Here is a 14,574-nt window from a genome sequence, read left to right on the forward strand (position 1 = left end):
AAATTTTGTCATAGAAAATAAGTTATTAAAAATTGGAAATAGTTTTTAGAAGATGGTATGTAATGTCAATGTGGTACACATGGATATAGCACCTGCTTTAGTTTGTGCTGTATCACACTTTCCATTCCTTTTTATGTTCAATTTTAAGTGGAAAATTTAAAAACATTTTTGCAGAAAATGCATAAGCTGTAGTTCTAAATTTATGTAAAAATTCACTGCTATGTTTCTATAAACCTGCCATACATTCTTTATTTTAAATAGACAGCTTTTCTAAATCACTGAGCTCTGCTTAGACAAGTGGTGTCTCCATGGTTGAATTTATGAGTGGATTTGAATAATAAATTCACATTTCAATGAACATATTTTCATTAAAACTCTAAGGTTTATTTTACTGTACTTTTAAATAATGGCTTATTATGGAAGCTATAGTTTAAATTCATGCAGAATTTGAAACTTAGTGCATGGTTACAAGCAAGAGAACAAAAAGGTAAGAAACAAGAAACATTATAAAAGAATAATAATTCTTGGCATAATCCTAAAATAGTTTTGTAAGTTTTCATAGAAGAAGGCAAGGCCATGACTGGACAACATGTTTAAAATTAATCTAGGGGAGCATGGACATTGCATTTCAAACATCTTCAGGTATGTTAGTGTAAATACAGTATTAATTTTCACTGACTATTTATACACATGCTTAGTACTTTCAACATCATTTCTATCCTGTCAATAATATATTTGTGTAATGCTTCAGCAAACATTTAACTTTTGAATAAGAAGTTAAGTCTTTAGAAGCACAGTCATGTTCACATGGTCAGAACAGCTGTATAAACCCTTAATATGCCCTCTTAAGGCAGATAAAACTGAATAAAACTAAGGGGAAGATGCTAATGGAGCTCTCTTTAGAATTCTTTATGCAACTGTCTGGTCAAGACATGTTGCTTATAATTGATGTGTCCATTACTTGAATTCTCTTGTAATTATAGTCAATAAGTCTTGTAAATGTGTTAAAGCTCACTAAAAGCATACAAATTCAAGAACAGAGTAAGGCTAATAATTTAAAATAATCAATGTAGGCATTTCAGCACTTAATTTCCCTTGTGTGTTGATAGCTGATCATTCTTAATCCATTAAGATTTATTTAGTCGTTTACAATGCAAAATAGGTTTGCACTGGTCACTTGTGCCATTTGAAAATGTCCACCAGGTTAAGTGCAGAATGTAGTCCATTAGTCTTCCTTGACTATATGTATTAATTGCATTTAAAATCAAGTTAATGTGGATGTGAAAGTGAGGTAACTATCAATATATGACAAAGCAACCCTACTTACATAAGTTACATCATTGATTGTAACATTTAGTAAAAGTTAGCATACTTTTTAACATCTTGTAAGGGTCTGATCACCAAGTGTATTTTTATTGTGCTTTAGATTGGCCCTAAACATACAAAACAGCAGGCTTCTGGGAATTGAATACAAGTCTACCATTTATTTTTGCAAGTCATTTTTGGTGGAAAGTTACAGAACAGGTTTTAATCTGTGCTCTCTTTTCTCAGCACCTTAAAATGAATTGCTTTTCTGATACTTTGCTCATGCAAATGAAATAATAATGCTGGGACTTTTATTAATAGTTAACTGGAAGAGAGCTTACCCTTCCAAACCCTGTTTTCATATTTGTGATTTCCTGTATGTTTTATATAACCTCTTCTTCCCATTTTTATCACAATGAAAGCAATTGATAAGAAATAAATGGTTTTTGGTAAGCAAGAATGGTGGCAGGAGGAAGAAACCTACCGTACTATACTGCATATTCTGTCTTGGTTAAACCTAGCAGGACAAACAAGTACAATATGTTTCCCTATCTCACCTGCACTACTATAACACCAGCTGTATCGTACGAGATGAGTTTTCCTATTTCTTCTTCTTCTTCTTGCTAAATCTTACTTCAGGAACACTCTCCTCCCCCTCACACACAATATTGAAAACCCTCTATTTTATATTATTTGGAATCATTAGTAGCTTTTTTTTGGAGGATGGAAAAATATTACTAATGATTCCAAATAGTAGAATACAGAGTGTTTTCAAAATGCCTTAAATTAATTCCAAGAGATTTTCACATAGCAAATGAGAAGGGTTGTTATGCCAGAGAGGAGATAACAAGCAAGTCCATCACATATTGACAAGTGAAAATGAGGAAGTGTAAAATAAAACAAAAGGAATAGTAAAGGTGGAAGACTTTTTTACTTACAATTCAAGGAGGTCCTATAATCTTAATTAACAATCAGAATTTCTGAGGTAAAATCGCCTGCAGCCCTGTCATCTTTGAGGGGGCCAACAAGCATGCAGACAAAGGAGATCCAGTGGATATAGTGTATTTAGATTTTCAGAAAGCTTTTGACAAGGTCCCTCACCAAAGGCTCTTAAGCAAAATAAGCAGTCATGGACTAAGAGGGAAGGTTCTCTCATGGATTGGTAACTGGTTAAAAGATAGGAAACAAAGGGTAGGAATAAATGGTCAGTTTTCAGAATGGAGAGAGGTAAATAGTGGTGTACTGTACTGGGCCCAGTCCTATTTAACATATTCATAAACGATCTGGAAAAAGGGGTAAACAGTGAGGTGGCAAAATTTGCAGATGATACAAAACTACTCAAGATAGTTAAGTCCCAGGTGGACTGTGAAGAGCTACAAGAGGATCTCACAAAAGTGGGTGACTGGGCAACAAAATGGCAGATGAAATTTAATGTTGATAAATGTTAAGTAATGCACATTGGAAAACATAATCCTAACTATACATATACAATGATGGGGTCTAAGGGCTGGTCCACACTAAGCCCCCAGTTCGAACTAAGATACGCAACTTCAGCTACGTGAATAACGAAGTATCTTAGTTCGAACTTAAAGGTACTTACCGCGGGTCCACACGCGGCAGGCAGGCTCCCCCGTCGACTCCGCCTACTCCTCTCATGGAGCAAGATTACCGGCGTCGACGGCGAGCACTTCCGGGATTGATTTATCGCGTCAAGCCAACACACGATAAATCGATCCCAGAAGATTGATTGCTTGCTGCCAAACCAACGGGTAAGTACTGTGACAAAGTTCCTCCTCTATCTTGGTGGGTCCTGCGCTTATTGGCAGATTTTCTTGCCTCAGAGATTCACCATGTGGGTTGGGGAACAGCCCAGAGACCTTCCCCTCTGGGAAAACCCACAGTCCAGGTCAATTGGGAGGTTTGGGGGGAACCCAGGCCTGCCCTCTACTCCAGGTTCCAGCCCAGGGCCCTGTGGACTGCAGCTGTCTATAGTGCCTCCTGTAACAGCTGCATGACAGCTACAACTCCCTGGGCTACTTCCCGATGGCCTCCTCCAAACACCTTCCTTATTCTCATCACAGGACCTTCCTCCTGGTGTCTGATAACACTTGTGCTCCTCAGTCCTCCAGCAGCACACCCTTTCCTTTTCACTCTCAGCTCCTTGCGCCTCTTGCTCCCAGCTTCTTACACTTGCACCACAAACTGAAGTGAGCTCCTTTTTAAAACCCAGGTGCCCTGATTAGCCTGCCTTTCTAGAAGCTTCTTCTTAATTGGCTTCAGGTGTCCTAATTAGCCTGCCTGCCTTAACTGGTTCTAGCAGGTTCCTGATTAATCTAGTGCAGCCCCTGCTCTGGTCACTCAGGGAACAGAAAACTACTCATCCAGTGACCAGTATATTTGCCTTCTCCCAGACTCCTGTACCCTACTGGTCTGGGTCTGTCACAGTATAGACGTACCCTAAATTAGCTGTTACCACTCAAGAAAGAGATCTTGGAGTCATTGTGGATAGTTCTCTGAAATAATCCACTCAGTGTGCAGTGGCAGTCAAAAAAGTGAACAGAATGTTGGGCATCATTAAGAAAGGCATAGATAATAAGAAAATATCATATTGCCTCTATATAAATCCATGGTATGCTCACATCTTGAATACTGCGTGCAGATGTTTGGGATTTCATCAGATTTCTCAAGCTAAATAAGGGATGGCACACACGCATAAAAGCCCAAGGACGGTAGAAAGTATGGTGTTGATAACTCAGTAGGTGATACTCCTCACTCTCTGTTAATGCATGGTGCTAGTGAATACTTTGGCACTGAAAATGACATTGTTGGAGGCTTAAAACTGAGGCTTTGAATATTTCTTGTCACTGGAGACCCATGATGCCTTTTACCAGAATTAAGTTTATTAACTCTAGTGGTCTGGTGAGAGTGCACCACAAATCATTATATTCTGCCTTCTACATTTTCTGTAGTTTCTATTTTTTTTTCATTTCCCTTTTAAAGAAAGATGTTGCTATCACACGATGGCTGCTCTGTTTCCACACCACAGATTGTGAGTGATATGATCCCTATATTTATTAAAGCTCTTTCGTTGGAAAGGTTCTGTAAATGAAGGTACTACAACTGTTTTGAAATTAATTAAGAACCAAGTGTAAAGCCAGTGAACAATGTCTCATTTCACAGAACAAAGAAAGTACTGAGATAATAAAAATATGGCCAAGAAAAATCTAGGTTGGGAAAAATATTGTTTTAAGTACTTGTTCAGAAAATGCAGAGTTTTGCCCCATTGATTTGACTTTATGAATCTAAAGTTTATATGTTAGGTATAAAATATATATGTATAGATTTGTTCTACCCAGAAGAGGTTTTGGACCAAATTTGGTGCCACCAAGTTAAAAGGACCTTTACTGTTTTTGTTTCAGACAATAGGTACTGGCTGTAACCTTCCAGTACTTGAATTTTCATGGTGTTTAAATGGAGATGTTAACAGACATTCAGCTGTGTATGTGAGAAAAAAATTGTCAAGGCCTCAGTGATTTTTGGTTGAGAGCAGTCAACAGAAAAATACATTTATGTATTGTCAGCACAGTGTAGCAATGAACACTAAGACCAGACTGAACTATAGTTTTTCACAAAGGAGTCATGTAAATTGAAAACAGCAAAGGTCTTATACAGAGGCCTGTGGGATACCTGCAGTAACAGAAAGAGGAACAAATTTACAATTTAATCTGTGAGAGAGAGAAACCAAAAAAATAGGGTTGAATCCACAGGATATTTGAATTCTGTGAAATAAAATGGCAATATAACTACTGGTAGAGGTTTTTTTTTTTTTATCATATCTGGCTATAGCATTGATATTATTAATTGTGTAATTAGTCTTGAAGTTCATAAGTTAGAACATCAACTTTAACGTTTTTTATTTAATGTGAAGGTATATTGACACTATTCAAACTTATTTTATTTGCATGGGTCCCTTTATAGAATACAGTGTTGATTTGGAATGTCACCAAATTAATGTTTAATTTAGTTTTATCAGGATCATTTAAATAAACTGGGGTTTTTCAGTGTGATTGATAGAATGTGATTGCTGTTAGCTGCAGTCTCAACCTGCTTTTGACATTTAAACATATAAAGCTGACTAGATATAACCATTCAGGTGCTAAATATTTTTTACATCTTCTAACAGTAGAAATGGAAGTATTAAGAGATCTTGCTTCATTGTCATTGAACTGTGAAATATTCAACCTTGTCTGCCCGTGCTTAGTACTGTTGACTTTTTTATTTCTGCTAGAAGATTAAAATTAAATGCTTCATTTTTTGTCAGCTTTTGGGAATTAAATTGAAATTTAAGACTCTAAAATTTTTTACTAAGATCCTCAATTTCAACAAAGTATTCTTGGAGGATATTCTATTTTCAAGGACACAGCACAAAGGTTCATTGATCAAGTATGATATACTATAACATTTTTCTTATCAGAGTCTTTATGTGTATTTATTAAAGATCACATATTTCATATTATCCTTAACGCTATTGGAAGACATACTTCACAAAACATACTAAACATAATTTGAAGAATCTCTGAACATGTTGTACTTAATTTTAAATGCAATTCTGTGATTTTGATTTATTGATTTTAAGGATTTACTAGTTAGAAAATTGGAAAGTGTTACAGCATACTTTAAAATAAAGTGTCATTGCTTAGTAACCTACGAATGGACATCTGCCACATTTAACCATTATACCGCAGTTGTAATGCAACTTTCTCATCTTGACTGGGGAGTCAGTGTTAATCAAGATACATTATTTCTGTACAGACTTTTTTCTGGCCTGATATGTTCAAACAGAATAGGTTATTCCTACTTCATTAGACATTTTTTAAAAATAATTCTTTGGTTTTCACTGGCCATTTAATAATAAAGTTTGTTCTTAAAATAAATAATAAGCAAAATGTCAATACTTCTGGTTTGCAGAAGCATAAATTCTTGACCATAAAGCAGTCATAAAGGGATAATATTTTACCCACTGTATAGTCATACATTGCATGTCATTACAATAGCAAGGTGATGAATCATTCTCTAGGCATGACAGAAGAAATTTGAAATACCAATGTTACTGTGAAATCTATTCAAAGTCAGAGGAATATAGTAAAATTAAATGAACTTATCATGCATATTTACTTTAAGAACAAGGATATTTTTAAGTTTACATCTTTCATCCAAACTTTTTGTGGCCATTAATTGACTTAGCTATTTTGAAAATGGGGAAAGGTGTAGAAAAACTTTGATCACCTCATTTAAATGGTATCGTCCTAGTATATTGTCTTCTGATTTTAATACTCTTTATAAAAAGTAAATGGTTATTAAAAGTTCAGTATGAAAGTAGTTTCAGTGAGCTTAAGGAATGTCATTTCAGTGAACTTAAGGAAATTCTCTTTAATGGGAAATCTATGGTACATATCTGTATCCCTGAAGTGATAAGTGTATGTAATAACTTCTTTTGCGAGACAAAATTCTTAAACGGTAAATGTGGGATATATTTTTTAAAGGTTATTTTTTCCAAGGAATTTTTATTTCTTTAACCATGAGTAATATATTATTCTAATTCAACTCGTATCTTATGCTAAATTTTACTTAGGATCAAAGCCATTCAAGTGCAAGATATGCCACTTTGCAACAGCTCAGCTCGGAGATGCCAGAAACCATGTCAAGAGGCACCTTGGGATGAGGGAATACAAGTGTCATGTCTGTGGGTGAGTAAATTGAAACAGTTTCTACGATGGTTAACCAGGAGAAGAGTGCAGGATATGCATTGTTTCAGAATTCAAAACTGTGATGTGAGCAAGAGTGGCTAAAATTATGCATGCATATCCTCCTTTCCATTGTTATGGTAAATTCCTTAAATACAGTTATGACATTCTTTTCCCACTTCTAATCCTGCACTGAAGATGAGCAATTTTACGGGCTACAAGGTCAATTTGAACCTGTAATCTGTAAATTGACTAAATTATAGGATGTTCATTCACATTGCCAGGGAGAACTGTAAATTCCATTTAAAGACATAAAAAATATATAATACAGACTTTACTCTGTGTGTATGTGGTGTGTCCCGTTTCCCCCCCACACCCTGTACTGTTATAATTTTAGTTCCATTAACAGATCTGTGGGCACTATTAGGTATTTCATTCCTTAGGAAAACAAAACAGAAGACGGGCTTTCAGACAACTGGATATAAAATATTACATGCATACTATGTTTTAAAAAAATTGAAGTATTTAATAGATGTTTGTGTTCTTGTTTGTTACAAAAAATTCCTGTTTTTCTTTCTTACTTAATGGTTATTTCTTCAGAAGGATCATTCATAATGTTTAATTGTCCTTCAAATGTGTTGCATTTAATAGGAGGCATTGAGACTCCTTAATGCAAAACTAATTAATTTAGCAGAAATGTTTAAAAGGTTTTAAAATGCCATGGCATATATGGTACATCATAGGATATTCAGAGTTGGATTTTAATACCCTACTTCTGATTAAAAATATATTTTAGTGTTATTATGTGAGAGAATTAACTAATATATGCATCATATAAAAACACTTTATGCAAACCTGTGTCACCTGCTGTAGAGGTCTTATGGCTAATGTGTAAAATAGCACAGGTTCAATTAGATAATGCATTGCACACATGAATGGTATGGTGGGATGTTAGGGATATTATTCAGCAGGAGGTTCTTGTAGTTATCATTTGCAATACATATTTATTGCAGGACAAAGTGAGTTTCACATTTCAAAGGACAAGTGAATCTTCAGCTGAAAATGCAGCTGAGTGATTTTCACTGATTTATCTATCTATTTTACAAATAATTTTGCAAGGAATGTTATTAGATACTTTGGGTGATTTTATTCAGTTGGGGTAATTGATGGTTGAGTTATTTAAATATGAAGTAAATTTATGTGAAGTTTGTCCTTAAGTTCACATAAGATCAGTAGTATGATGACTTTTGTTACTTCTTATATTAGCTACAAGATTCAAGTGCAACATGGGACATCTTTTTAATAGACGTCTTTTTAGGCATTTTAAAAATCCTGTTAACAGTTTTTACCCTATAAATTACAGTATCTTTTGTGTGAAGGATAATTAACAAATACAGGTGCACCAAAAACAAAGAGAACAAAGCTTAGACTTTGCTTTAAAGTTGTCAACAAACTTGTCTATTACTTCACAATTCAACATCCCATTGAGTCACATTGAAAAGTTAGCGTATTATTTAATTATCATATCAACCGAGAAATAGCTTTTGTAATCACCAAATCATTAAGTTCATATCCCCTACAGAGAAGAAATTAATTGTGAGGAGAATTTGGCACATTTTCTGATATCAAAAGCTCAGTCCTATTTAGTATTGGCATGGTACTAAAATATTCTTAGAACTTGCAACAGAAAACATATAACTATCAAGAACAAAACATATTTGTATGACTTAAGCTATGGAATTAAGTCTATTAGTCACTTTGCTAGGCTAATTGTTTACTACATGCTGTTGAAATGTCATACTGGTAGCCAAATAGCTATATATTTATATTGTTGTATAGAGTTATGCCACTAATCTTCATTTACAACATAGATCTGTGTATTTTATATATAATAAAACAACCAGCCAAAGAGACATCCTCCACCACCACCACCCTCTGCGCACAAAAATCTGGTTTATAGTGCAGTTTAGTCCTTTTGCAGTTTAAATAATCATCACATTTCACTTGATATGCACCAAAAATGTATTTTAACAGTTATATATTAACATTGGTTTAATTGGAAAAGACATCTTTACACTGAAGCTAACAATCCTGAAGAATTAAAATGGATTCGAAGAATAAGGAATGACCAATGCAGTTGAACTGTAGACCAAATAATGAATATGCCATCCTTAATGTGGAAGAAGGGGGAAAAAAAGTATAATAGCTTGTGCTGTATTTCTGCCGTATTAATTGAAAGGATAGAAGAGTACGTAGGTTAAAAAATAAAGTAGCAACATAAAAAAATTGCTAGGATTGGCTATCGGATTAGTGGCACTATAGAGCATTGGTACATTAACACCACTGACAATGTCAATTCATTATCATTGATGGCTAAATAATCTTAGAAATGCTCAGTGGACCTATTAGTTCCTGAACATAAGCAGCTCATGCTGCATTTCTTCATTAGCTTTAATTGCTATAAATTTTACCTTTTTAAAAATCATGCTTTAAGAGGTGAAGTGATCTTTCAGGAACATTAACTCTGTAATTTTGTCACAAACAGAAGGTCCTGCACTATGTTTTCTTTTCTGCAGTAGTTAATATTCTATCCTCTGACTTTTGGATTCATAGGAATAAGCCCTCTGCTAGCTGTAAGGATAAATTGTTTTTCAAATGCTGTTGAACCTGTTCAGGAACCTTTTCAAGGTGAAATGTCAGTGCTAGGTTGTGGTTTATTGTAGTCTCAGGATATCACTTGATTGTTTTGAAGCAGTACAATTTCCTTTTGGATCGGAAACTAAAATATTTGTAAAAATAAATATGCCAAACCAGCCTTGATTCTTTTAGGCTTGTCTAAACATTTCAGTTGCTCAGAATATATTATATGTACTGTATGCCACAGAAAGGTAATTTACCTAGCTATAGAAAAACTAGAACCATTTTCTGTTTTCTTTTTTAATTTAAGTATAGGTTTTTTTCAGCTGCACAGCAGAAACTCCTTGACAGAGAAATTGGACAACACTAATCTTTTAACATTTGAAATAAACCAACTGCTCCTCATTTTCTTGTCGGCAGATGTGTTGTGATTGTTTTCCATTCCCCATATCCACGACTGGAAAATATATCCATTATTTGAGAGGGTAGTATCTATTTTCTGAGTCAACTGCTACATATTTAAATTTAATTTAAAATATCTGGCTATTAATTTGCCTGAGACACTTGAGTTAGATTAGCAAATTTTAGTGGTTGCCCAGCATTTAGAATTTTTGTTTCATTTGCCCAGTGGCGTGCTTATGTTTATCGTGTGCTTTTCAAATTGTATGCCTCAGGTAGAACATGAAAAATACATTGTTCTTCAGATTTTGAACAGAATTTATAGGCAACATATACATCTACTTTTCCCTTGCCTTTGCTTTCAGAAACAGATTTTATTGTTTTAAGTGGGGGGGTGGTGGTGGTATAGGAACGTGTTTCAGCTAAGAGTGCTTCTTTCTCTCTGTCTTTCCGTCTTTCAATTTGGCTTTTTAATAAGGATCTGCTGAAGAAAATTGGTGTCAGGTAGGTTTTGGGGATATTTTTAACATTTAAAACATGCACAAAGCCATGCACACACACGGTTTAAAAGACTTCTGTTTTATTATCTTCATATTGTCATTATTCTGATTCCAGATATAATAGTTCAGTGCTTTAAGAAGCGACAGTGTATTTTTGCATAGACAACTTTTGTCTTGATTTTCTTGACGTTTTACTCAGATTTCCCTTTCTTGTGGTTCTTATTTCCACACCTCCCAGAAATGTTTTGAAATTCCTTTTCTCATTTAACTTTGGGAGAAATTTTTAGATGTGCTGCTGAATAAGCCAACACTAATAATATGAATATTAGTCAACTTTGAGAATAGTTTTAAAAGCCCTAAAGATGCAAATGACTTCAGTTTATATCTTGACACTATAATTGGTGCTATAGATAGTCTGGTGGTCTCAGAATCTGTATAAAGTCCAGTCTTTTCATGACATTGGTTGATCATCTGAGGAAAATATTTGCAGCTAAAACAGGTGTGTTAATTTATCTTTATCTTTATTAATGGGGATCTACTTTGACCTGTCAAAAGATACCAGACATAATGCAAATAAATGGTTAGTAGACTTTTTTTTCTCCATTAACTCCAGATTTTTGAGTGGGTAGTTTTAGCATCAGGATACTTACTTACTGTACTTGCTTGCATTTAGCCTTGCGAATAACATGCTAATTTCTAAACTTATCCATAGGAACAGAGAAAATGTACATTGGGTTTTCAGGGGTGCTGTAATCTACTATAAATTAACTATTTATTCTTGTGTGCTTTAAGAAACCTTAAATAGAAAGTTGCAACTCCAGTAAAACTATTTTTGTGTGGTATTACCTAGTTTTTGTGCATTAGAAGGGATCTCAGTGTAGATGATTATAATGTCACTTTCTGACCTTTGCAGCTTGAATAATTGTAAATCATTGCTTCATAACGTGTCAGAGAATGTCTGTACTAGGCAATTAAATGGCAGAATATAATAGACCAAATTATTGCCTGTCATGTTTTCAACAACACAGTTAGTATTTGAGTTACACTTAATCATTACGTGCATTAGCAACTTCATTGGAATCCAGCTTCAGGCTGAGCATGAAATACATTACATTATTTAAACCTCTAATGGTAGAAGTCATTTATTTGTGTTGAAGTGTACAACATGCAGAGTTTCATAAAGCAAGGAACACTTGAGAGCTTAATTTATCCAAATCAAAGTCTAAATGCAGATAAACAGAAGTGGCAAAAATTAGTAATTTTTATAGACTGGAAATATTTAAAAATACATGGTTGTGAGTAATTGTAGGCAGCAGGAATAAATTAAAATCACTATTTTTAGTCGGCTCAGAGAACTAAAGCTGTTGTGTATCTAAATCATCAAGTGCACCATGGAATTGCATTTTTGACTGAACAATTAATTACACACATCATATCTACAGATGTATCCAAACAAAAAAATGTTTGGTTTAGCTATTTTAGGTTTAAGATTTATTTGTATTAGAAAGACAACGATTCTAGATCTAAATGTTCCTGAACTTCTATATCCAAATTTTGCAGTTTGGACCCATGTTCATGCGGGTACGTGTGTTTGCTTTAATAAAGAAAATGAGTTAAAATATATAACAGCAGTCTATGCTGACAATACGTTTTAAATAAATTAATATGGCAATGCTAGAGAGTAAGGTAGAGTAAGATAATGTGTGTGTGTGTGTGTTTATTATATATGTTTCTGCTTTTTGTTCAATTATATATCATCCTTTTAGATTTGCAGATTTATCACCTAGCATGTAATCTCTGTTTTTACAATTTAAGATATTTAAAATGCAAATAATTTGCTTATACTCACAAAAGCCCCCAGCATCTCTTTAGCAGATGATGGTGGTTTGCACACTGTTATATTTTGGATAAGACCATCTTGATGTGCTTGGAAGTTCACTGGGGATTGGCCTGAAGTTAAAGCAAATATTCTAGTTAACAGGGAAGACAGAGCGATTTAGTGAAAGTATCCTCTAGTTAACGACTTGGCAGCATGCTTCACTAGTGTCTACTGTCTGGCTATACTGGAAGAAGGACAGGAGACATTGGATATGGTTTAATTAGGCAACAACTTTATTATTAACTGTCTGGGAGTACTCGGCAGATGAGTGTTCAGTGTAGGTAACTCCATGATCATTTCAATATCTATCCAGGGGTCTTCCATCAGCTCCCCCCACCTTTCCATCCTGGTTCACTAGCCAACCTGCTGCTAGGACCTTACCCTCTCCCTCACCCCTTGAATGAGGATTAAGGTGGACTATAAAGGGTGGGGGATTAGCTCCCTTATGACCCAGTCATAGGAGCCCCATACAACCCTGTTTCCATTCCTTTAACAAACACCTCCTTTAAATACTTTACCCAAACCATTTATCTGATAACTCTATCCCTTCCCTACAGAGTCCCTGCACTGGACATCTGCCCCATGCTTATAGAATGAGTTGTCTAAGTCTCTTCCATGCTTGCCCCAACTAAATCCCACCTCCCCAAACCCTCTGTGGGGAAGGTGAAAAAACTCTCATTCTTCCTAGTCCATTCTGGCAGTGATGGAAAAATTCCTTCCTAGCCCTCCAAGAAAGGAGTGGCTACTGCAGTGCCCACAGTGGATCCAGCGGATCCTGACCACATCTGGTATTTTGCCACTTTCAAGGGTGGGAGCTTGGGTGCTGCTCTGCTTGGTGCAGGTGAAAGAGAGCTTCCCCTGCCCAGCTTGCACCAGCACCTTCCATCTGGGAGGAAGGGGGTGAGTCAGCATCCTCACACTGACTGCTCTGTGTCTGTAGCAATGTCCGAGCCTCTGCCCTTAAAAAGGTACATCTCTTCCCCCTGCAAGCCAGACAATTCCCCCCCGCCCTCCCGCTTAAGGTGTGCTGTGGTCAGTATTGCAAATGGGGCAGAAAAGTCGAGACCAACTTTCCTATATAATAGTTCATTTTTGAAAATGTACTTTTATCAATGTGTAACGTAATTGAATTATTATCTGGCTTTAATTGAATTATTATTATTGTACTTGCTGAAGTGAATAGGCATGAAAAGTACATACTTAAGTGAATATGTGTTTGTATTTGAATTAGGGACATTGGTGATAATTTATACTAATATCTACTATATATAACCTACTGCAATGTACTTCCAAACTGTAATTATAAAGCTACACAGACTTGTGAGTGTGATATATGTGCCATGAATAACTAGTGCAGCTTCTTTTAGAAGCATTCCCCTTTTTATTTATTTTTTAAACTATGGATGGTTCTGAAGTACAGGATGCTTTATTGGACCACATAAGCATTTATTGCAGGAAAGGTCCAGTGTGCAATAAGACATTAAAGTGATTATGAATGTTACCTCACACTGAGCTGCCCTTGCTTGTATTATGGTTAGGCCCATCATCAAAGTGGCAAGGTTTTCCAAATCTTTTCAAACAGAAGAGCACACTGGCTAATAAAAAAAAATTGTATGGTGAGATGTCTGTCTATGGATTGTGAAAGGTTTCCTGTGACAGGGTGCAAAGGCACTACTGTAGATCTGGCTTATAGCAAACTAACATTCTGCTCAAGTCTACTGCACATATAAAAAGTGTTTGGATAAAGGGGCAGGGCTATCGATCATAAACACATGGGAGATAAAGCCATTATTCTTGAACTTGGATGCCTAAAGATAAGTACCTAAACAAGTGGTCTGATTTTCATAGGTTCAGCTTAGCATTACTGAATATTAGAGCACTGGTTTAGTTGGCACTCAAGTTTGATAGTGTTGGCCTCCCTTAAAGCACACCCTATCGGAAAGGCTTACTGGTAGGTAGAAGGAGATAGAACTGAAGTTAGCAGGGGTTGGTCTAACACAGAAGCCTTGGAGAAGGAAAAGTGTCATCACAGGTATTTGTTATAGCCTGAGCAGGGCTTTTTTGTTTGAAACCTTAGTGTTGTTTCATTTTGCTAAAACTAGAGATAGAC

At 35.4% G+C, this 14,574-nt stretch overlaps 1 protein-coding gene across 2 annotated transcripts in view; it reads left to right on the top strand.

Annotated features, from left to right (window-relative positions):
• ZNF407 (zinc finger protein 407) overlaps window positions 1-14,574 on the top strand; it is a 442,554-nt gene that overhangs the window by 39,480 nt on the left and 388,500 nt on the right. For both annotated transcript variants that reach the window (XM_054020189.1, XM_054020190.1), the window contains exon 3: window positions 6,938-7,052. In XM_054020189.1, the coding sequence (XP_053876164.1) occupies window positions 6,938-7,052 (115 nt within the window). The remainder of the gene's footprint in view (window positions 1-6,937; window positions 7,053-14,574) is intronic.

The sequence above is a fragment of the Malaclemys terrapin genome, chromosome 2 (assembly GCF_027887155.1).
Source record: "Malaclemys terrapin pileata isolate rMalTer1 chromosome 2, rMalTer1.hap1, whole genome shotgun sequence".
In the NCBI taxonomy this organism is placed as follows: domain Eukaryota; kingdom Metazoa; phylum Chordata; order Testudines; family Emydidae; genus Malaclemys; species Malaclemys terrapin.